At 41.2% G+C, this 25848-nt stretch overlaps 1 protein-coding gene across 3 annotated transcripts in view; it reads right to left on the bottom strand.

Moving 5' to 3' along the window:
- The window catches only part of GUCY1B1 (guanylate cyclase 1 soluble subunit beta 1), a 62866-nt gene extending 39183 nt beyond the window's left edge, over window positions 1-23683 (bottom strand). The window contains exons 1-4 of one of the 3 annotated variants that reach the window (XM_070386418.1): window positions 23415-23683; window positions 22713-22786; window positions 2454-2554; window positions 587-705 (exon numbers count right to left, since the gene is read on the bottom strand). In XM_070386418.1, the coding sequence (XP_070242519.1) occupies window positions 587-705; window positions 2454-2554; window positions 22713-22786; window positions 23415-23417 (297 nt within the window). In that variant the 5' untranslated portion in view covers window positions 23418-23683. Of the gene's footprint in view, window positions 1-586; window positions 706-2453; window positions 2555-22329; window positions 22461-22712; window positions 22787-23028; window positions 23048-23414 lie in introns of those variants that run through there. The other 2 variants (XM_070386420.1, XM_070386419.1) reach the window with 2 other exon arrangements.
- Window positions 23684-25848: the final 2165 nt, after the last annotated feature.

Genomic DNA, 25848 nt, shown 5'->3' with positions numbered 1-25848 from the left:
TAGTTTAACAAGAAAACAAAAGCTTCTGGTGATACTATTTATCTTGACTTCACCTGAGACCGACTCTGGAAGAGTTCCTATTTTCCTCTCCAGAGTAGATTAACTAATATGTAACTCAGAGCAATGATTCTCAAACCTGTTTTGGTGGCAGGCTCTTTCCCTGAAACAATTAGCTTCAGGTAGAACTTTACAGATACTGATGAATTATTTAATTACTTAAAGTCAGAATGACTTAGAAAACAAGCCCAGGTTATATACATAAAAGCACAGCTACCAGCACAAAGACTTATTTTTTAAAAAGCAGTTGAACGGATCACAACACATTGAGTCTTTCAGAGACCACTAGCTTAGAACTTGAACGTTTAGTGTCAGAACCAAAAATTAAAGAAAAAATATGAAGGAAAAATGCTAAAATGTACTCAAGACCATCTAATAATTATTATTTTATGTGAATTAGGGAAAATGCCCCTATGGTTTCATTTCAGCAGCTAGACACTCATCCAGCCAACTGAACAAAGGGATTCTAGAGCCCACGTGGGAGAAGAAGAAAATCAGAACTTTTGGACCAGGAACTCAAACTGCTCACCTGCAGAAATTCTCTGACGTTAGATCCCAGGACGCGCAGGATTGTATCATAACCAGATTCTTGACAGAAGACGAAGAACATCTTCCCAAACATTTGGAGGATTTCTCCAGCGTTGAGATCTGGTTTATAGATTTGAGAGGCAACAACAGAAACAAAACGTATTAGAGGTAGAAAATCATTAGAGGCAGGAATAAAGATAAGTGCATGACAGAAATGTTAAATATCCTCAATTTCTTTGCACAGTGAACAGATCATAGGAAAAATATCTGGCCAGGAAAATACAATGAAATCTGAGAAGAAGCATATTGACATGTTAACAGTTTAAGTCTGTACTTAAAAGCAAAGCAACCAGTTTCTCAGGTTCTGTGACAAAATTTTGAGCTTTTTCAAACTTATATGTAAGGTATAACTTACTTTTTCTGAAAAATAAGAGAAAGATCTTTAAAACCATCAAGAATGCACATGAAGATGAAAAGCGAAAGTGAACGTGTTAGTCGCTCAGTTGTATCTTTTTGTGACCCCATGGACTATAGCCTGCCAGGCTCCTCTGTCCATGGACTTCTCTAGGCAAGAATGCTGGAGTGTGAAGCCATTCTCTTCTCCAGCGTATCTTCCCAACCCAGGGATTGAACCCAAGTCTTCCACATTGGCAGGCAGAGTCTTTACCGTCTGAGCCACCAGGCAGATATTTGGGTGCAAAATCATTTTTCTTTATAAAAATATGCATGTTTAATAACCAGGTTACAAATAATATATAGCCTAAGATCCTGCCTTTTTCTTAATATTCAATTACTGTTATTTCCTAAAATTAAAATTTTTCTTAATATCAATTTTAATCAGACTTATTTAACACAGATATGCAACAATTCATTTCACCAATGCCTACTTGCTCAAAATGCACACTTTTCCAACTTTTGATAATATAAGTAACTCTGAAATGAAAATACACATACACCTTAATGTAAATAAATCTAATTATTTCTTTATGAAAAGTTTCTAAATATTTCTAAAATTTAAACATTTTTAAACAGACTTTGACTGATGATGCAAAATTATTCTCCAAAACAGTTAATTTTCCCATCAGATTTTAAATGTGTATGATTTCCCCTTTAACTCTACCCTTGACTACACTAGATTTTTAATTTTTTAATTGCCAAATTTATATAAAAATTATTTCATATTTGTGTCAATTTTGATTACTAGTGATGCTGGATATTTTTCTTATTAACAATTTACCATACTTTTACAGTAATTCTTGTATTTTACAAAAGGTAGCCTTTTCTCTTCTAGCTATTTTGACAAAGCTAAAAAGCATCCATCTAGTCTATGCAAACTGTAGCCTCGGTATAAATTAAGTACTACAATGATAAGAGATACTACTTTGAGAACAACTTTTTTCCAATGAAGCTTTTTTTTTGACTTTGCCTTCTTTGCATGAGTTTTGTCTCATGTAGATCTCAGTTTCTTGTTTCTTTTACCATTACCTAACAAAACTTGTGATTACAAAAGAGATATGGAGATAACATTTTCTACATAATACATTTTTGTAATTACTGTGATGTTGACACTGCAACATTAAGTTATTTTTACATCATTAACTTATTACATTAAGTATCAACAATTTTTTGCTTCCTCAACGCATGGCTTTTTGTGGGGAGAGGCAGAGAGCTCCTCTATTCTCTAAAGAGTTTGTAAAAAGAATAACACAACTTAGTGTAGCCTGAGCCTAATACTATATGTGACTGTCCTCCCATCAGGGTTGTACAGTGCACAACCTGTGCAACCATACAGTGTGACCTTGGACCATGCATGCCCTTGGACATCGACGTGCAGCTTAGCCAAAGAAAGAAAGTCGCGTTCAACTTACTGAGGACCTTGCTTGCAGCAGCAACCAAATCATATGTTTTAGAATCATCATAAATTATTCGGACAAGAAACTGTCCTTCTTCATCTAATTGTGCCTCTTTTCTAGAAAACAAAAACAAGGCAGACAGGGTGAAAAGTTGAAAGGAAAGAACAGATACTACACCTACAATGATTATATAAAAATAATTTTTTATTTGAAAGAGAATTCACTTCTGGCAAATTTGTTTAAATCAATTTCATGTACCTATCAAAAAAAATCTTATTTCACATCTCCTCCCCAAATTAAAAATAATATATTTAAGTAATTTTAACAACAATAACATTTGTATAGTACTCTAATGCCCAGAACTATACCCGATAATGAATATAATCAAGAAATAGCTTTTGATTAAGTAAACAGTCAACAAATATATGTTGAGTCCCTATGTGTTCCAGGCACAGTTAGAGGCCCTAGAGATTCACCCTTTAGTGGGATAAAGTAGGGAGCTCTTGGGACAAATGTATTCTAAAACAGGGGACAGAAGAGGCATAAAGCTAAGATATATATTAGATAGGTCCAGTTCAATTCAGTCGCTCAGTTGTGCCCAACTCTTTGAAACCCTGAACTGTAGATGGACAGATATACAGATGATAGATGGATAGATGATAGACAGACAGATAGATACATAGATGACAGATAATGGTAACTAGTTTGGAGAAAAGTAAAGCTGGTCAAGGTGAGGAGGGGCTCAAGTACAAAACCAGAAGCATCATGGAGAAGCTGGCAGTGGAGTCAGGTGTGAAGCATCTCTGCAGGGAGCCCTGAGAGGCCTGGGCAGCTCACAGGTGCAAAGCACTGGCAGGGTGTGGGAGGAACAACCGAGGCCTCAATGAGGGGATGGACCCTCCAGCTGCACTGGGCATGGACTGAAGGCATATAAAGTGGAGCAAGGTCAGAACAAGGACAGAGCAATGTCATAGCAATGTCATAACAAGGTCAGAGAAGGACAGGGCAAGATCATATCAGAGACAGAGCGAGGTCATAGCAAGGTCAGTACAAGACATAGTAAGGTCATAACAAGGTCATAGCAATGTAACAGCAAAGACAGAGCAAGGTCAGAGAAAGGACAGAGCAAGAACAGAGCAGGGACAGAGGAGGAGACCAGCTAGGAGGCCACTGGGACATTCAGGTGAGAAAGGCTGATGACAGGACTCAGAGTGAAAGCAGTGGAGGGAGCAAGTAGCCCCGACCCCAGCTAATCTGAAGACAGCTTCCACATGTTCCTGATGAACTGGACACAGGATGGGAAGGACACCAGAGGACACAGGTTTTGGAGCAGCTGAAGGTAGCAGTCACCAGGAGCTGAACTAGGAAAGACAGTGGGATGCAGACCAAGAGATAAGATCCAGAGCTTCGTATTAAACACATGAGTCTGGGGTGCCCAGTGGAGAGATAATATCTTCCATCACATCTGTCGCGTAATAAATGCAGCAGCTCAAAATGCACATGGGGTTAGTGAAAGGAAATCAGAATTATCATTTGAAGAGTGGTCAAATGATTATATATTTATTTTGATAGAGTTGGGATGATTTTTCTAAAGTGAAGTGGAGTATTAGTCACTCAGTCGTGTTTGACCCTTTTCAATCCCATAGACTGTAGCCCACCAGGCTCCTCTGTCCATGGGATTCTCCAGGCAAGAATAGTGGAGTGGGTTCCCATTTCCTACTCCATGGGATCTTCCCGACCCAGGGATCAAACCCAGGTCTTCTGCATTGCAGAAGGATTTTTTACCATTTAAGTCACCAGGGAAGCCCATTTTTCTCAAACCAGCATCTAAAGAGGAGGAAAAAATCCATCGTTCAAAACACTGCCTGAGGTGTCAGACACCTTGTCTGGGTGAGACGCACAAACACAGGCGGAGCGCGCATCTGCACCTCTGATGCCCAACCCAGCTGTCTCAGCCCCGAAGCTCCGGGAGAGGGAAGCTGGGTGAACTATCACCTCAGGAGCTGGGACAGCTCCTCCATGCCACCCCGCAGCCTCAATGCCTTCTCCTCCTCGAAGCAGGGCTGTCACAGCAGCCACCTGTGGCCATGACACAGTGTGTGCTCCAAACAGCAGGACAGCTGATGTTCAGGTAGGATGGAGATTCCCCCAGACACTGTGTGTTCTGCAGAGTGGACCATGTATATACCTGCAGTTCCACATAACAGTACATGTAGGGCGAAATGCATGATTTTGGTGGGCACGGAGATATGAATTTCAGAGCCCAGGACTTACCTGTCAAATGAACTTGGACAAATCACAGAAAGCACGTGAGCATCTCTCTCCAGGGAGGGATGGAGTTTGGTATTAGCAGATGCAAACTATTTTATACAGAATGGATAAACAACAAGGTCCTATTGTACAGCACAGGTAACTGTCCTCAATAGCTTGTGACAAACCAGAATGGAAATGATATATATATATAACTGAATCACTCTGCTGTACAGAAGAAATTAACACAACATTGTAACTCAACTATACTTCAATATAATAAATTTTTAAAAACCCCTCTCTTCTGAAATGAAACCAATAATATAATCCTCCTTCCACAGCTGTAGAGAGAGGATGAAAGTATGTTCTAAGCTCCTGAAGCATTATGTGTCTACACTGCACCAATATTGAAGAAGGAAATGGCAACCTACTCCAGTGTTCTTGCCTGGGGAATCCCATGGACAGAGGAGACCGGCAGGATACAGTCTATGGCCTCACAGAGTTGCACACAACTGAGCAACTATCACTCACTCACTCAATGTTAATATTATATTCAAGTTGTTTATGCTTAAAAATAATTGTATATAACACAACACATACCAGATCATACAGTTTTTAAACCTCCTTTTTGATTTACTATTTGATGGACATCCTTTCATGTCAATAAATATATTTCTATACCTTGACTACATAAAATTGCTTTGGTTAGGCATGTTGACGTTTTAGTCGATATTAAATACTTTTTTTCCACAAGCCCAAACAAAATCTTGCAATCAGTATCTTTGTAGCTAATACTTCTATTTCTCTATGAAAATTCTAGGTTTAGAATTAAATTCTAATTTATTCTAGAATAAATTCCTAGAAATGGAATTGCTGATTTGCAGGATAGAGTCTAATTTTTCTCATTTTACAACTAACATTTTATTATGAAACAGCATTGGTCAACACACTGGAATTCTGAAGACTGATTTAGGGTATTTCTTTTTTTCTTTTTTTTAATTTTATTTAACTTTACAATATTGTATTGGTTTTGCCATATATCAAAATGAATCTGCCACAGGTATACATGTGTTCCCCATCCTGAACCCTCCTCCCCCCTCCCTCCCCATACCATCCCTCTGGGTCGTTCCAGTGCACCAGCCCCAAGCATCCAGTATCGTGCATCGAACCTGGACTGGCAACTCGTTTCATATTTGATATTATACATATTTCAATGCCATTCTCCCAAATCATCCCACCCTCTCCCTCTCCCACAGAGTCCAAAAGACTGTTCTATACATCAGTGTCTCTTTTGCTGTCTCGTATACAGGGTTATTGTTACCATCTTTCTAAATTCCATATATATGCATTAGTATACTGTATTGGTGTTTTTCTTTCTGGCTTACTTCACTCTGTATAATAGGCTCCAGTTTTATCCACCTCATTAGAACTGATTCAAATGTATTTCTTTTTAATGGCTGAGTAATACTCCATTGTGTATATGTACCACAGCTGTCTTATCCATTCATCTGCTGATGGACATCTAGGTTGCTTCCATGTCCTGGCTATTATAAACAGTGCTGCGATGAACACTGGGGTACACATGTCTCTTTCCCTTCTGGTTTCCTCAGTGTGTATGCCCAGCAGTGGGATTGCTGGATCATAAGGCAGTTCTATTCCAGTTTTTTAAGGAATCTCCACATTGTTCTCCATAGTGGCTGTACTAGTTTGCATTCCCACCAACAGTGTAAGAGAGTTCCCTTTTCTCCACACCCTCTCCAGCATTTATTGTTTGTAGACTTTTGGATCACAGCCATTCTGACTGGCGTGAAATGGTACCTCATAGTGGTTTTGATTTGCATTTCTCTGATACTGAGTGATGTTGAGCATCCTTTCATCTGTTTGTTAGCCATCTGTATGTCTTCTTTGGAGAAATGTCTGTTTAGTTCTTTGGCCCATTTTTTGATTGGGTCATTTATTTTTCTGGAATTGAGCTGTAGGAGTTGCTTGTATATTTTTGAGATTAGTTGTTTGTCTGTTGCTTCATTTGCTATTATTTTCTCCCATTCTTTTCACTGTCTTTTCACCTTGCTTATAGTTTCCTTTGTTGTGCAGAAGCTTTTAAGTTTAATTAGGTCCCATTTGTTTATTTTTGCTTTTATTTACAATATTCTGGGAGGTGGGTCATAGAGGATCCTGCTGTGATGTATGTCAGAGAGTGTTTTGCCTATGTTCTCCTCTAGGAGTTTTATAGTTTCTGGTCTTACATTTAGACCTTTAATCCATTTTGAGTTTATTTTTGTGTATGGTGTTAGAAAGTGCTCTAGTTTCATTCTTTTACAAGTGGTTGACCAGTTTTCCCAGCACCACTTGTTAAAGAGATTGTCTTTAATCCATTGTATATTCTTGCCTCCTTTGTCAAAGATAAGGTGTCCATATGTGCGTAGATTTATCTCTGGGCTTTCTATTTTGTTCCATTGATCTATATTTCTGTCTTTGTGCCAGTACCATACTGTCTTGATGACTGTGGCTTTGTAGTAGAGCCTGAAGTCAGGCAGGTTGATTCCTCCAGTTCCATTCTTCTTTCTCAAGATAGCTTTGGCTATTCGAGGTTTTCTGTATTTCCATACAAATTGTGAAATTATTTGTTCTAGCTCTGTGAAGAATACCATTGGTAGCTTGATAGGGATTGCATTGAATCTATAAATTGCTTTGGGTAGTATACTCATTTTCACTATATTGATTCTTCCAATCCACCATTACTATTCAACATAGTTTTGGAAGTTTTGGCCACAGCAATCAGAGCAGAAGAAGAAATAAAAGGAATCCAAATTGGAAAAGAAGAAGTAAAACTCTTATTGTTTGCAGATGACATGATCCTCTACACAGAAAACCCTAAAGACTCCACCAGAAAACTACTAGAACTAATCAATGAATATAGTAAAGTTGCAGGATATAAAATCAACACACAGAAATCCCTTGCATTCCTATACACTAATAATGAGAAAATAGAAAGAGAAATTAAGGAAAAAATTCCATTCACCATTGCAACGGAAAGAATAAAATACTTAGGAATATATCTACCTAAAGAAACTAAAGACCTATATATAGAAAACTATAAAACACTGGTGATAGGGTATTTAATAAAATATAAAAATTTTTAAATTAAATATATAATAAAGAACAAATTAACTCATGCTCTCACTATGCCCTACTTTTTTTCTTCCAACTGGAATAAATCAAACATAAATTTTTGTAATGCACTTAGATTTTCAGAAACAGTCATCAATTCATAACTGTTAAACAGAATACAAAATTCTGCATAAAGCAGAGAAATGGCCATTTCCCTAGAAATCCCCTAACCATGAGTCAATGCATCACTCTTCTTTTTCTTGCCTTAATAAAATAAGTACCCTTATCTTTTAAGCCTTACTTCCTGGAATAATCAGCCCAACATGCTCCCTGGAGGGAGCCTAAAGTATAAATAGTAGTACGTGAAAGGAAATAATCACCCTCTCAAAAATTTCACACTGAATTCCGATAAATTATTCAATAAACTTAGTATTCCTTATTTGCTTTCATCTCAGAAATCTTTGGGTCACCCTTTTTCTTTTTTTCCCCTGGGGGAGAAGTCTTGCCACAAATAACTGAATATCTATTATGCTCCATGCACTCTTCAGAGCATGTTTAATGTATCAATGAATGAAACATAAAGATCCGTGTCCTCCTAGAGTTTACACTTTAGCTGGTGGAAACAAACAATAAGCATATGTTATTAAGGTCATAGTGTATAGTGAAGTCGCTGGGTCGTGTCCGACTCTTTGCAACCCCGTGGACTGTAGCCTACCAGGCTTCTCCATCCATGGGATTCTCCAGGCAAGAATACTGGAGTGGGTTACCATTTCCTTCTCCAGGGGATCTTCCCAACCCAGAGATCGAACCCGGGTCTCCCGCATTGGAGGCAGACACTTTAACCTCTGAGCCACCAGGGAAGTATTAAGGTCATATATTATTACAATCTGTATAAGTTATTATGTTTACATAATATATATGCAAATTTTATAATTTATTATGAGATCAGGATGAAGGGACAAGTGGGGATGTAGGAGGAGGGGCAGGATGCAAGGGTATGTAGTGACCATGCGAGGCATCCTGAAGTTATGTCCGAGCAGAGGCTCCAGGAGACCATTTATGTCTAGGATCTAATCTCTCTGGACCCAGCTCAATTCTTTCTGTAGCCCATTCTTCAAATTCTTCCTTTTTCGGAGTAAAAGCTAATTGAGGATATTACAAACATTTCATTGATAATTGGTTTCCTCCATTAAACTGAGCAGGAGAATTTACAGTGCAAAAGAAGTAAATATCCAAAAAATTACTCTCCAGCAACTTGCACTGGAGCCAGTAGACATTTTGAGAGAATGTCTCAATTCTCAACACTGCTTTTCTTCTAACTTAAAGGTAAAGTTAGGCTTGTTCAGACTCTATGCTGCCAAACATTTTGGCCTCTAGAGAGCACAGATGTGATAACAACAATCCCTCAGATGTACCTGATCTCTGAGGGAAGAAAATGTGTTTTCACCAGCTACCCAGAATCACAGAGGGTGACCAACAAATGTAGGATAAGTTGGGATGTGAGCTACTATTCAGATCACATGAACACCGTCCATAATCTAGGTAATATTACCTTATTCTCTGTCCTTCACTTTCTCATCCCACAACTTTCAAGTGTTTTTCTCATTAAAAGCAAAGGATCAATCAAACATACAGATACATCATTTCTAACAATATTTGATTTATTTTTTACATGTAGAGTTCCTTTTGTGCTTAAATTACCCAAATTCTGCCATACACCTTGACCAAATTTTATAGACTCATTGTTTATTCAGAATATATTTTTGAGCATCAATTTTGTTTTGTATGTTGATACATTTTAAAGCATACTTTTTTTACATGTGAGGAAAACACAGGCTTCTCTGAGAAATATGATAGAAAACTTTCCTGAAAATCAAAGACTTTTTCTCCTCCAATGATTTTTAGGTGACAAAAAAGTACCATATCAAGCCATAGGCAAATTGGTTTAAATTGTATTCAATACTGTTTATCTATCAAATGGCAATCAATGAAACTGCTATCATCAAATGATCTGGGTTTGTGTGATTACATTCTGTTGTTTCCCATAATTATAAAAATCCCTTGGATAAACCCAAACAAATATAGGTTTCCACAATTTCCAGTGTGACTAACAGCAGGGTGTGTTATCTTTACCTGTATACTTAACAATTGTTTGGGGGTTAAGCATTAGCTCTTTCTGGCTAGCGCATTATTTTATGAAAGAAATCTGCAGACAGTGATAAATATTTAGAGAGAGCTTTGTTTTAAGTTGGCCTAAGTGAGTCCAGATGAGGTAAAAGGGCATTTTCTTCAACCAAGTAAACCCAGATAGAAAGATGATGACCTGGTTTCATCTGCATCCCAGGTCACAGCCTTCCCTTGCACAGCAGGGGGAAGAAGGACCAGCCTCACCCCATGTCCCCAGAGGACGCGCAAGCTCACTCCTCATAGGCAGAACCAAGCAACAGCAGCACAACCCATCTAGGGAGAGGGCTCTTCACACACTCAATGCCCCAAACATCTAACTGGCAAGAGTCAGAAGGTGGGGAAGATGGAGCAGGGAGCAGGAGGAGGACAAGGAAACAGCGAGTGGAAGAAGGGGGGAGGGTCCACTCAGCATCCAAACCATTAAACCAAAGCTGTACGCAATGTGTCATTAGCTGACAGAATGCATGACTTCAGGCAGCCAAAACAAAGCAAGCTCCATCTCTCCAAAGAGCTTTAAAAATAAAGTCCTGACTTTCACCTGGAGACAAAACAGGAAACAATTCTATTCTATACATTTGTGGCCATAAAAAGTATTTGAAAATTGAGCCTGTGCCCATGAAAAATTTTCCCAGGAGCAACTGATTTCCTACTTACTTTTGAGATGGCTATTTGCTGGAATTTAAATTGATCATTTACTTACACAAATTACCTTTTCCCACAAGGGCATGTTTATTATGGTAGGATTTTTGTGGTTTTGGTTTTGTTTTTAATCACTAATGTCTAAACACAGGTGCTTAGATTAGAATATGCACTCAGTGAATGTGTGCATGTTTTAAAAGAAATGAATTAATTAAATATCCTCCACACATTTCCAAACTTCCTACCAAAAATCAAACAATCAAACATTACTGGTAGAAGTCCAATTTATTCTCAAACTGAGGGATGTCTTTACTATTTATCTTTTTTAAGTAGGTATAAAAGCTGTGAGAAATATCCAGGCAGCATTTCTCAGAACTCAAACCTAAGGGATTTTCCTTGCCTAAGGGATGTGAATGGACAGAAACTGAATTCATATTCTGATGCTGAGTTCCTGCTATTATAAAACTTTCAGGTAAGTTAAGTATACTACAGAAACTGGGGGCTAGTAGGCAAAGAAGCTTCCTAGGGAGGTGTGAGAACAGGAATTCTAATACCAGAGAGGCTAACCACAGGCGTCTTGAATACAGGAGTCTCAAAGTCTGGTCTCAGGCAGAAAAATCAGCTCATATCAATCAACCCGACTCATGACAGCTCCCAGGGCTGCTGATCCTATAAACACTGTTACCCCACCACAAGCTGTATTTAAAGACAGTATGCAGAGTCTTGACAATAAATCCCAGGATGGTCTGTCTAATTTACAGAGAGGTAAGGACATCCTCAAGGCTGGGTTGTGTCCAATCATTAAAATTAAAACCTCCCACCATGAAGCACAGATAATAACTACTTATGTCATTTACAAATTAAAAATCTACACTGCTTTTCTGGGAGCAGTTGTGAAGTATTAACGGCCCCTCGATTTTCAATAGCATGATCTGAAGATTCCCAGAAAGTCTGAGTCCCTAAAGTGAAAGTGAAAGAAAGTGAAAGTGAAGTCGCTCAGTCGTGTCCAACTCTTTGTGACCCCATGGACCGTAGCCTATCAGGCTCCTCCATCCATGGGATTTTCCAGGCAAGAGTGCTGGAGTGGATTGCCATTTCCTTCTCCAGGGGATCTTCCCGACCCAGGAATCAAACCCAGGTCTCCCGCATTGCAGGCAGACATTTTTACTGTCTGAGCCACCAGGGAAGCCTGAGTCCCTAAAGAAGACACTAAGTTGAGGGGATTTGGAGGAGAGAGGCCTTATGCTCTGACCACTCACCAGATGGTGCAGGTCAGTCCTCCAAGGCCAGTGTCTTCATTCATCCAAGTCCTGTAAGTGATGACAGTCATCCTTTCACAGGCAACACAGGTTTAACCAAAGACCCACTCTGGATACATAACGGTATTTTTTTCTGACTATGTCCAGTGGTGGCACAAGACAATCTCATAAGAAAATTGTCCCAGTTCTGAAAACACAATCTCAAACATTTCAAAGGAGCCCTGTTCAGCAGCTTCATAAGACAAATGACTCCTTCAGCCCTGTGTGTCCTTCATCCTGAACTCTGCTCACAAGCACCACAGCTCAGAGTGTTTCCAAAACCGCACAAGCTGCTCAAAAGTCCTGAATCTCTGATATTCTTTGTAGATGTAGATGTTCTATTTCTGAGTACGTGCTAAGTCGCTTCAATCATGTCTGACTCTTTGTGACCCTATGGACTGTAGCCTGCCAGGCTCCTCTGTCTATGAGGATTCTCCAGGCAAAAATACTGGAGTGGGTTGCCATGCCCTCCTCCAGAAGATCTTCCCAACCCAGGGATCAAACCCAAGTCTCTTATGTCTCCTGCATAGGCAGGTTCTTTACCACTCGTGCCACCTGGGAAGCCCTATTTCTGAGTAAATCCACCTTTAAAAATGTAACAACCACATGTACCTGCACAAGTGCGTGAAAAGTATAGGAAAACAAAAACAAAGACAGTAGTAGTAACACACATGTATGCTGCCCATCCTCATGCTATGTTGTCTTTGGAAAAGAGAAACTTGTTGAGTCCTTCGTGTTTACGGGAAAGCACATAGTACTATCATTACAAGCCCACCTGTGCCCCAGTCTCTGCTCTGATGATTAAGACATGGGTGGCTTGAGGTAGGAGTTAGTCATGAAGCCTCAGTTCCCTCATTTCTAAAATAAGAATAAGAACAAATCTGTCCTCTAGGTGGGCGTGAGGATTATGTGAGTTAACAAGAACGAAGCCTAAAAAGGACCACGACTGCAGAACACATGGTGAGTGTCCTACGTACATGAGCTGTTAGAGTCAATACTGCAGGTCCTGGGGAGCATCCTCATCCGGTTTCAAAATTTACTTTCAGCATCATAGACATCTACCTACAGTCTGAAAGTGAAAGTGAAAGTCGCTCAGTCATGTCCGACTCTTTGTGACCCCATGGACTACAGTCCATGGAATTCTAGGCCAGAATACTGGAGTGGGTAACCTTTCCCTTCTCCAAGGGATCTTCCCAACCCAAGGATTGAACCCAGGTCTCCCACATTGCAAGATTCTTTACCAGCTGAGCCACCAGGGAAGCCCATCTACAATCTAGACACAGCCTTTAAACAGAACCACACAGGCCTGCCTTTGAGACACTTGCTAAAGGAGTCAGTCTTGTCCTGAATCCAACCCAGTGTCTTGAGGGTTTATGCAATTGGTAATCCAAAAGCAGTGTTCTTAATCCTTTTATTATATCCATGTGTGAACTCTGACCCTTCCAAATAGAGATGTTATAATTTACTGCTATATCTTCTGCTATTGCTTATATAAGAAATGCCCATTTCAACAGAGCTTATATTTTATTAAATAGAAGCTGAAGATGTCACCATTCTGACATAGTAAATCCTTGTTACAGGAAAGAAATACGTGTGATACATACAGACGTGCTCTATTCTCTGAAAATCTGAAAGATAATTAATGCACATATATTACACACACACACAGAGGCCTTCTGCTAGCTATAGATGCTACAGCTTGGTGGGATAAGACAGAGAGCAATCAAATAACAGCACAAATAAGTAAGTAGAAACTTGTGCGCGTACTATGAAGGAAAAGTACAGTTCTGGAGGTGAAAGAAGCCGTACCTTAAGTAAGATTTGTAGAGGTGGCGCTAGTGGTAAAAGAATCTGCCTGCAATGTGGGAGACCCGGGTTCAATCCCTGGGTCGGGAAGATCTCCTGAAGTAGAAAATGGCAACCAACTCCAGTGTTCTTGCATGGAAAATCCCATGGACAGAGAAGTCTGGTGGGCTACAGTCCATTGGGGTTGCAAAAGAGTCGGACACGACTGAGCACACACACAGACACATAGAACAGACATGTGGACATGGGTTGGGGGTGTCAGACGAATTGAAACAGTAGGATTGACATATCTCCACCAATATACATAAACCACAGCCAGTGCGAAGCTGCTGTATAACACAGGGAGCCCAGCCTGGCACTCTGTGACGAGATGGCAGGGGTCAGGGGGGGAAGGAGGCTCAAGAGGGAGGGGATGTATGTATACATACGGCTGATTCACTTCATTGTACAGCAGAAACCAACACAACATTGTAAGACAACTATACCTCAATTTTAAAGATAAAAATGTAAAAAATAAAAAAGTAAGATTTTTTTCTCACCTCCTTAAGGCTGGGAAATATTTTCATTTGGGGGCAGGAGTGGGGAGCATGGAGTGAGACCCTTCCAAGCACAGGTGTCGCCCTCCTGGATGGGAAAGGTCAGCCTGGTTGAGGAACTTGAAAACTGGTTTGAAAACTTGCCCACGAGGCTAGGGTGCTGAGAGCAAGTGGGGCTTGAGGGCTGATCGTTCCCATGTTTGGCTGATTTGAAGACTGACCACAAAGAATCTCTGTGGTCAGAGGAACAAGGTAGCATTTCATGACTCAACAATAAGTGGCAACAGATCAGACTCTCCAGCACAACCAAATGCACAGTAACAAAAAGGAACAATAAACGTGTCAGAATGTTTCCCTTTCCAGGTTATAAAGGACAACATGAGGGATCCTTGTGGTGATGGAAATGTTCTGTATCTTGACTGTGGTTGTGGATATGTGAACCTGTGCATGTGATAAAATCAAACAGATACACATAAAGGGTTTTAAGTAAAACTGAAAAATACGAATAAGATGGATGTATTAATGTCATTATACTACAGTTTGAAACATACTAGGGGAAAGAAGGTCATGGCTTCTGACCATCAATTCTTAGTACTGCATTTGAATCCATAATTATCTCAGTAATTTCAAAGACATTAACTTTGAATTAATTTCATTAATAAACTTTCGATGAAAAAATTTGTCGGGTCTCTCAAGAAATACTGATCCGTTTCCTTTTAAAATGCGTGTCAGATCACCTCTTCCTTGTTGTGTCTTATATTTCTCTGAAACACCTTTTAAAACCAGTATACAAATAAACAGTTCTCTATCTTTGATTAGTTTCACTGTTCCTACTACTTTGCTATTATAAGGGACTGTGTTCAATATCGTTATGGTTAAATCCTTCTATATACTTTAAATTACTCTTTAAGCTACATTCCTATAAGAAAAATGTCTGTATCACAATAAAATTTCTTACACATAAAAAAAAGTTTCCCTTTTTCATATAGTAGACGCCTCTAATCTCAGTATCAATATAGAAAAAGCCACTCCACTTGGCCAGACATAAACAGAGACACTGTTTCCCCTGTTTTCTGTTGAATGAACAAAGAAACAAAGCAACGATGGAAAAGCCCCCCGGCCCTATATCCTGGCAGTCATCAGCCTCTGAATGGGGCCGGTTCTAGAGTTTTCCTTAAGTGTGTTTTCCTGGTGATGTCTGCACAGTATCAACTATGACCATCACTTTCCAACATACTGACAAGAAACATCTGCAAGACCTTCTCACTCTGGAGAGCAGCAAGGGAAGGAAGGACATTGTTTGTGGGGACCAGGACCAAGGTCAGTCAATGTTCATCCATGCAGGTCTGGGAATGAGAGGGGAATACAGATCCTCAGGCCACTCCTCAGCCACTCCTGTTAATGGACAAAGCTCCTCCTCTGACACGTAATTAAGTAATATGCATCTATGATTTTTTTTCAATTTCGCAAAGATGACAGATATAAGGAAAACAAAAACCCAGATTGTTTGGCTGGGGGATACTTCAGACCATCAAAGAAAGGCCCTGAGATTAGGACCTCGGGTTCCCTGGGGGTCATGAAAAGGGGTCTGCCCTAAGCACCCAGTTCCACAGGCATAGGTGGCTTCCAGTGGACGCATTGGGCCTCCCTCCACCTTCCAGGTTGACCAGCAGGTCTTTCTAAAGAAAAAGGTCTTGATTGTAACAATTATCTAGTTCACCTATTTTTTAAAGCAATGTATTCATTTATTTGTACTGAGGAAGTTTCTGGGGATGAAATGAATATGGCTTCATGTTTGTATGTCACTTCATTAGCTCCTATTTTTTTGGTATTGTGCCCGTGGTTCAGACAGTAAAGAATCTGCCTTCAAAGCAGGACACCCAGGTTCAATCCCTGGGTTGAGAAGATCTCCTGGAGAAGGAAATGGCAACCCACTCCAGTATTCTTGTCTGGAGAATTCCATGGACAGAGGAGACTGGTGGGCTACAGTCCATGGGGTCACAAAGAGTCAGACATGACTGAGCAACTAACACTTTTCACACTTTCTATCTTAAAAGGAACAGAAGATCTGCCATCAGAAGAGCAGAGCCTGGTCTGAGTCTACAGTTTTCTGACGTCATTCCTTAGACAGTCATTCCACCTCCTGAGACTCAACTTTATCATTAAACAAAGAGCACTGAGCTCACTTATTTATGTAGAAAGTAAAACAGACAAACTCAGAGAAACAGTGTAGAGTGGTCAGTAGGGTTGGAAGTGGGGAAACAGGGAGGTGTTGCTCCAAGAGTACAGACAACCAGTTACAAGATGAATAGGTCTGGGTATCAGTGCACAGCTTGGTGATTACAGCTAACACTGTATCCCAGACTTAAACGCTGCTAAGAGAGTAGGTTTTAAACCTTCTCACCACAAAAAATAGTCACTATGCCACAGGATGGAAGTTTCAGTGAATATTATGGTGGGAATCGTTCTGCAATTTAAAAATGTGTCTAAACCATACATAAAACACATTAAACTTACACAGTGTTATGTGCCAATTATATCTCAATAAAGTTGGAAAAAAATGAGCTAGAAAGGCCTTTCTTACTTCAAATGGGTATTGTGGCACTCATGTGAAATTAGTGAGGAGAGGACTTCGGAAATTTTAAACAGCTTTTATAATAAAAAGGATTTAATATTTTAAAACCCACTTGAGCAAGAATACAGGAAGGTATAAAAATTTAATTATATTGCCACGGGTATATGAAAATCTGATTAAAACAAGGCAAAATATGGTACTTGACTTGGTTTTGTTTTGATAAAATGAATATTAAGAGCATACGAGGACTTCCTTGGCAGTCCAGTGTTTAAGACTCCACACCCCCAATGCAGAGGGCACAGGTTCAATTCCTGGTAGGGAAACTAAGATCCTGCATGCTGCATGGTACAGCCTAAAATACAAAACTAAATCAAAAAAAGAGCATATAGAAACAACCTAAGTGTCCATCAACAGATGAATAGATAAAGAAGATGCAATATATATATACAATGGGATATTACTAGCCATAAAAATGAATAAAATTCTGCCATTTGCAATAACATGGATGAACTGGAGGGTATGATGCTCAGTGAAATGTCAGACAAAGAAAGTCAAATACAGTATGTTATGACTTACACATGGGATCCAAAATATTAAAAACTAATGAATTAAAAAAAAAGAAAAAGAACATACACTGCATCTTCAAATAACAGATAGAGACTGGGAGGTGGAAGAATATAATGTAGGATTGATTCCAAAGTAAAGCTTCAGCAGAAAAACATCATGAGATTAAGTCTTCCCATAATGTGCAGAAGGGGGAGAAGTGGGACCAGTCAGACGCAGAAAACTCGATGGGGGCCATCATAGTAAGAAATGAAAGTGCTCAGAGCTGGGAAGGAGAAGATGAGCATTTCAGAGCACCTCAAATCCAAAGGGCAGGTACCAGCTGCATGAGATGGAGAAAGGGAAAGAGAAAGTCAAATGACAAGAAGTCACTACCTGTCCTAGAGCAATGAGTGCACACTTAAACAGCTATAGTATGCGGAATCAATCAGTTATTGTCATGTAAGGGTGCTTCTTATCTTTCAGGGGACCTGGAAAGGGAAAACCTGAAAACTCTGGTTCTAGAGTAACACAAGTAACAGCTACCATTTACTAAGCACTTATTCATCAAGAACTGTGTTAAGCACTTTGCAGACATCATTCAATATAAAACCCCATGAAGTAGTTATTATCCATTTCCTTATAGAGTTTAGTCTTGGGAAGTTTATGCAACTGGGAAAGTCACATATAACTAGCCTACAGCCAAGCATCTGCTTACATGAACCATAATGATTAATTCGTGATTAGCAAATTCACCAAGGAGCATTATTTTCAAAACTGGAAGATCAGAATATACTGTCCAACAGCCAAATGTTTCCACATTTGAGTTACAGGCAAAAAAAATCAAGATATAATAAGATTAGAAACAGTCTGATATCTCTAGACTGTATTTGAAAGCAAGGATTATATCATACACATTTTGGGGGAAGCTTTCCAAATCAACATGGGTTTCCTTTGTGAAAAAAAGAAGATGAAAAAGAAAGATAGAGCACAGGAAACTATACTCAGTATTTTATAATAACTTGTAAGAAAAAAAGTGTCTGAAAATGAATATATGCTGCTGTTAAGTCGCTTCAGTCGTGTCTGACTCTGTGTGACCCCATAGACGGCAGCCCACCAAGCTTCCCCGTCCCTGGGATTCTCCAGGCAAGAACACTGGAGTGGGTTGCCATGTCCTTCTCCAATGCATGAAAGTGAAAAGTGAAAGTGAAGTTGCTCAGTCGTGTTGGACTCTTAGCGACCCCATGGACTGTAGCCTACCAGGCTCCTCTCTCCATGGATTTTCCAGGCAAGAGTACTGGAGTGGGTTGCCATTGCCTTCTCCGAAAATGAATATATACATACACACATATATTTATGTATAAATGAATTACTGTTCTATATACCTGAAATCAACATGAGACTGTAAGTCAACTATACTTCAATTTAAAAATGCTAAAAAAGAAAAGAAAAACCAAAATAAACAAAAACTAATACATAAAACATGGAAGTTCTGCCACTCTTTGTTCTCAATTGCTATTTGGAGGTGATTCTATTCAGCCTTTTTTTTTTAAATTATTTTTATTGGAATATAAATGATCTTGTTTGCAAAGCAGAAACAGACAGATGTAGAAAACAAATTCATGAATACCAAGGGGGAAAAGGAGGATGGAAATAATTGGGAGATTGGGATTGACATATATACACTATTGATAGTATGCATAAAATAGATAACTAATGAAAATCTACGGTACAGCACAGGGAACTCTACTCAGTGCTCTGTGGTGACCTAAATGGAAAGGAAATCCAAAAAGAGGGGATATATGTATATGTATAGTTAATTCACTTTGCCATACAGTAGAAACTAACATATCATAAACTTTCTATTCTCATTACTCAAACACTTGACTATGCTCCTTAAAAATAAGCTTAACTAGAGAATGAAAGAAGACTTGAGTCAATGAATGAAAAAAGTATGCTGTCCTGTATAGGTAAATCACATAAAAACATACCAAATACGTATGCATTCTTTACACAGGGGAGTCATCTTCCTGGCAGTCTTCTAGAGGAACTCACTCCAAAACTTATCAAGTAACAGAGCCATTAGTTCATTTCCAAATCTCATACCAAGATTCTGAACCCAGTAGTTTGAATCAATGTTAGTCTAGCCAGGGTCAATGGCAGGGTGACAGAAATGGTTATTAAATTACATATTTAGGTGCTTTTCTAATATATACATATATATATATATTAGATATATACACACATATATGCACACATATATCCTGGTTTCATGTTTTCCTGAAACAATGATTGATATTTCTCATCACTTAGGAAGCATGGCTTCCAGAAAGGGCCATCTCAAAACTGAAAGGAAACGAACAAAACAGGATCTGAGGGAGATTCAGAAGTCTCTTTGGCTTTTTTACATGCAATTATGATCTAGATCAGAGGGCAAACGACAATCCGTGAGTCAAGTCCCACCCACTGCCGGGTTTTGCCATTTTGGGATCTAAGAATGGCTTTTACATTTTTTAATGGTTACATTTTAAAGATGATACACATAATATCTTCAAAATTGACTCTTGATCTGCAACACTTATAATATTTACTATCTAGCCCTTTAAGAGAAAGTTTGCTGACCCTCAGTCTTGACAATCTTTCTTTTTCTTTAACAGTGGAATTTAAAATTCTTGTGAAATGGTTATACTGTTGGTAAGAGTGTAAGTGGATAGGGAGTTTACAATGAAGTATTTCTGGCTCTTACCATTTAGGATTTTCTGTCTGGAATCTGTTACTTTGGATTTTACTTGTCATTAAATGTTTGGTACCCTTTCTGAAGAAGGATGGATGGCCATTTCCTCCTACACCAAAAGAGTATGATATGAAATTTTATAAACATCAATTTAGATAGCTTTTCACAGTGCAAAAAGGAAGCTAGAGGAGTTTGGTATTTACTGAGATGAAAAAAAAAGTGTTTTTCATATATTCAGTTTTCATAAAAAGGTACAACTGAAAGTATCTTGGACCCATGACTACAGAGATCCTCCCTGGAGTAGGTGGTGAGGTCAGAGGAGAACTCAGAATCTCCCAGGGAGCATTTCAAAGTTAAACCCTGCCAAAGTCTCCCATCCTGGCCCAGGCAGTGAGGATCTCTGAGGCTCTAAGCATATACTCTTCCAGGGATCCCTCAGGGGTCCCAACAATGAACTGTTCTAAGGCCCTCCATGGAGAAAACTCAGCAAGGTTCTCTCATCCGGATACTAAATTGTATCCAAGACAAAATGGACCCTAACAGGAGGGATGCTGAAACCATAAAAAAAAGTCAAACTTAATACCTGAACTGCAAACACTAGTAAAACTAATAGCATTTCTCTTGCAGGGGCACATAATCCTTGAAAAAGGTTCATATGATTTGCTCCATTTTACCAGAAAAAAAAAAATTTCATCTGATTTAAATTATTAGCACTTAAACAGATGAAGAATACTGTTTGATGAAACTTAAAAATAAATTCATGAGTTAGAAGATATTGATGTTTAACTAAAATTAATACATTTGTAAAAAGAATGCAAGAACATTCTTAGTGTGATTTGGCAGAGTTAAGGTTTCACATCAAGGGAATTTGTAAATCGTTAGATATTTCTGACCACCTCTGTGGAAAATATGGCCAGTATAAATGAAGCACTTGATAATTTTCATTTCTAAATTTCCTACACTTTTCTCTATGAAGTACAATTTTTCATTTCTGTATTGGACTTCATCAAAATCTATAATGAGGAAGACACATGTTCTAAATCCAATTATGCATAAGACTGTTTAACCACAAGAGCTATCCTGTGCTCTGAAAATTCTGAATATATTCATTGTCATCACACATCCACTAGGAAATTTGGGAATTTCTCTTATGGATGAGAAATTACCACATGGTTGGTATACATGATGCCTTCATAAATTCACAAAGAAAATGACTTTAAAATAGTCTTATACATAGGTTACATTGTGAAAAATCTTTCTCTTGATCCCTGCCTCTCTGTAACTATCTGCCAAGCAAAGTAAAAATTATGAAGGTAGTAATAAGGTAGAGAGTTCAAGTCCCAAAGTAAGCTTTAGTGCCTAGATTCTTATTTGATTGACCCCCATAATCACAAAACCCCTACTTCTCTTTATAGCATGCAGATGCACTCCGTGGTAACATAAACGGCTCAGGGAACACGAAATAATGCTCAAGGATACTGACCCAAGGGAAGGAAAAGTTGCAGTCTACTGCTATATATTTAATTCTGGTAATTTCCATAGAAACAGATCTGTGTAAGAAATCACTGTCGTGCAACTTCATAATACAGCCTGTTAGAATTCACCGCCACTAACTGTAATATACTTAGGAAAAAACAGCATGAAAGCCATCACCTACTTGATACAACAAAATGAAATCAGTGAGCACAGGAAAAGACAGTAAATAATAACAGTGTGTTCTCTGTCCACCTGGGTACCACTCTGCTGCTGCTGCTGCTAAGTCGCATCAGTCGTGTCCGACTCTGTGCGACCGCATAGACAGCAGCCCACCAGGCTCCCCTGTCCCTGGGATTCTCCACTCTCTGTCCCTCTAACTGAACATGACAGTTACAGGGCTGTCCCAAAATGCAAGTCCACATAATGGTGGCTTTTGATGTGGCTGCTTGGTTGTGGTCAAACCGTACAAGTGAAAGGCAAATTCTACCAGAGTGAGAGAGAGAAAAAGATCTCTGTTGGACTGAAATGCTCAAGGTGTTCAGAGAGCTGGTGACCGTCACTGCAGCAGGTTGAAACCCCCAGTGGCTGCGCTGTTTCCGTTCACATCCCAAGCACTGGGCTCACAGCTCCAGACGAAAACTAGGATACCTTCCTGCCTCACCGCGGTAATAGAAACCAAAAATAAACGGGGTGGGGGATTCACTTTATTTCAGACGAATAAACGAGGTCGACTCACAGTTGCTCGATAGGCAGTCTCAAAAGTGAATTTCAGCAGACGGAAAAGGCTTCCCTATTTATCGTACAAGTCTGCAAACTGTGTGAACGACCAGCGAGCCGTCTTCATTCGTTCCTGCGGAGGCCTCTGCGGTCCCCGGGGCCCCTGCGCGTGGGAGCCTCCCGGGCTCGGAGCCTGGGAGCCGCCAGGGCACGGGCAGCGCGTTCCCACGCTCGGCCGGGTTGAGAGGCCTCGGTGACCCTGGGGATCCTTACCCCAGGGCCGCCCCGCCCCACCCAGCCACCCCCGGCCAGGCTCGGGAGCGTGGGAGCGCGGCTGCTCCGAGGATGCGCGCCTCCGGCAGGAAGTGGGGGCGCGGCGGGGCGCGGGGACCCTACACTTACTTGATGTCTTCCCACACCTCAGGGCCGTAGTTGCGGATCACCAGCAGCTCCAGCGCGTGATTCACGAATCCATACTGCGGGACAGGAAGACCCGAGAGTCAGGGACCGGCTGCGGTGGGAAGGGGATTGGGGGCCAGGCCGCCGCAACTGCCGCCACGGCGCCGGGGAACCTAGTACCCTGCCCCCTTCTTCCGCTCTATTTGAGGTCCGGGTGCTAAGGAGGGGTAGTACAGAGGCGCAACCTCCGCCCCATTCAGGGGCAGCTCGTCTCCGTCATTGTCCGCCCCATCCCCAGGCCACCCCCTCCCACGCTCACCTGTCCCCGCGCCAAGGCAGGTTGCGCCCCAGGAGAGCTCGGCGGAGGGGGCGCGAGCCCGACGCCTCTCCGGCCGCAGCGCCCAGACCCACACACGCGGGCCGGCCCTGGCCGGGCGCCCCTGCGCCTCGGCCGCTCGTCCCCTTCCGGAGCTCGGGAAGGCGCGCGCCGTGCGGACACCCGGGAAGCCAGGCACCAACCGCCCCCGCAGCTAACCCCCGACTTTCCCGTCTACCCGCTCTGGATGCAGGCAAACGCAAGGCCGCCCCGCTGCCAGCGCTGCGCTCCCGGGGCCCCCAGCGCGCTTCCTCGGCGCTCGGCCGGTTCCCTCAGGCAGCCAGGCCCGGCTGGCGGGAGGCGCGGTCCGAGCGGCCGAGACCACTCACCATGGTGTCAGCGCCGGCTCGGCCGAGGGACCCAGGCGGTGGCGGCGACCCCGCGCCCCCGGCCCGGCGCGCCCTGATGGCCACCTCCCTGCAGCTACCGCGAGCGGAGCCGAGGGGCTGCCACCGCCTCCCGGCTCCTGCCCAATCGGCGGCCGCGGAGGGAATTCGGATGCTCCGGTGCCGCCGCGCTCCCGCGCCTGCCCGCCCCCGCCCCCGCCTCCGTGACGAGGATTGAGGCCGCAGCAGTGACGGTGGAGAGGCCGCAGCCGGGCTCGGGCACCGATTCTGGGGCGGGGAGAACGCAGCTGCTGTGGTCTCACCAAATGTATTGTTACGCAAAAATATGCCCTCGGGGAAACACATACTAAGGAGGGGTGTGTGCGTGTGTGTGTCGTTTGCAACGTGTGTGTGTGTCGTTTGCAACGTGTGTGTGTGTCGTTTGCAACGTGTATGTGTGCGTATGTCGTTTGCAACGCATAAGCCTTAAAAGGAATACGCCCTCGTGGTCGGCATCCTCCTCCTGTTTATCATCTTGCTGCAGATGAACATTTCCTTTGTGGCTTGTTCCCTCAACAGTTTATGGCAAGCTGAAAGCTAATAATACTCCCCTTAGCACATTTCACTTTTCGTCAATGAGACGAGCTGAGTGAGCCAACTAAAAATTTCAGTACTATTGTTTGGGTGAGCGCCTGTCTAAATCAGCTCTGCCGCTCACTCAACTGCCTGCCAGGTCCAGGGGCTCCATCCTGATGGAACACCTGACCCCACTCCACAGCGGGGAGCCGCGACTCAGAGAGTCCGAAGTTGGCCAGTCATAATTTGGCCTCTGTTGCTGTTTCTCAGAGAGAACTGCTGAACTGGAAAAGGCACAGTACCGAAGGAACAGACTTTTAATTATATAGCTCGTCGTCTCCTTTCTTCCAGGTACTTGGGTTAGTTAATGCCCTGAGCCCCACTGCAGGGAAAAGATGAGCCAGCAGGAACTGTCTGCTGATGAGAACTGTGCCGGAAGTGCATGGACACGGTTGACTGGGGTTAGGTCAAGAGTAGGGAAGAAAAGGCGAGCCTTGCTTCCAGTCACCAGTGTCAGTGGAGCCAAGAAGCCAGGATGAGATTCTGTGATGAGAAAAGAGAAAAATGTCACAGCAATAAAAGTTGTACTGGTTTCTGTTACCAGAGGCCTACGTTGAAACATAATTGATACAGAAATACTAAACAGCAAACAAGATGAAGAATAACCTGTAAAATACTCATTTCTATTACTAATGATGGAATTTTTATAAATCAGAGGCTTTCATACATACAAGCTTTCATACTTATATAATTATTACAATGTTGAACCGTTTTTTAATATTAACTTAATTTTTAACCATTAAAATAGACCATTACTCCATACAATCATGAAAAAGCTAGATACATAATGACACAGAAAGATGCACTGCTGAATAAACAAGTGACACACGTATGTGATCACCTTCAATTTTTGTATATAAAATCTTTGTATAGAGTAAGGTGCAATTTGTATAATAAGAGCACACATATTGATATAAAGGTAACTTTCTGGGAAAATGCATAGAAAAGCTTTGCAATCAATATCTATCATCTGTTACTAGAACCAGTGGTTGAAGGAAAAAAGATTTTAACTTTTTGTATCATGACCTTCTGTACCTTTTTATTTTTTCTATGCAGATATAATAGTTTTTTTAAAATTTTTATTGGAGTATAGTTGATATACAGTATTGTGTTAGTTTCAGGTGTACAGCAAAGTGAATCTGTTATACATATATCCACTCTTTTTTCAAGATTCTTTTCCTAAACAGGCCATTGCAGAATACAGAGTAGACTTCCCTGTGCTATACAGTAGATACTTAACAGTTGTCTATTTTGTATGTAGTAGAGTATATATGGAGAAGGCAATGGCAGCCCACTCCAGTACTCTTGCCTGGAAGATCCCATGGACGGAGGAGCCTGGTGGGCTGCAGTTCATGGGGTTGCTAAGAGTCGATTTAGCAGCTTAGCGACTGAGCGACTTCACTTTCACTTTTCACTTTCACGCATTGGAGAAGGAAATGGCAACCCACTCCAGTACTCTTGCCTGGAAAATCCCAGGGACAGGGGAGCCTGGTGGGCTGCCATCTTTGGGGTCGCACAGAGTCGGACATGACTGAAACGACTTAGCAGCAGCAGCATATATATGTCAATCCCAATCTTCCAATATATCCCTCCCTGATCCCTTATCCCCTTTTAGCTATATTTATTTTCTGTATCTGTAACTCTGTTTCTGTCTCATGAAAGTGAAAGAGAAAGTGAAGTCGCTCAGTCGTGTCCGACTCTTTGTGACCCCGTGGACTGTAGCCCACCAGACTCCTCCGTCCACGGGATTCTCCAGGCAAGAATACTGGAGTGGGTTGCCATTTCCTTCTCCAGGGGATCT

This window comes from Bos mutus, chromosome 17 (assembly GCF_027580195.1).
Source record: "Bos mutus isolate GX-2022 chromosome 17, NWIPB_WYAK_1.1, whole genome shotgun sequence".
Taxonomy (NCBI): domain Eukaryota; kingdom Metazoa; phylum Chordata; class Mammalia; order Artiodactyla; family Bovidae; genus Bos; species Bos mutus.
Note: the sequence above shows the minus strand (reverse complement) of the source record. Positions and strands in the feature narration are given on the sequence as shown.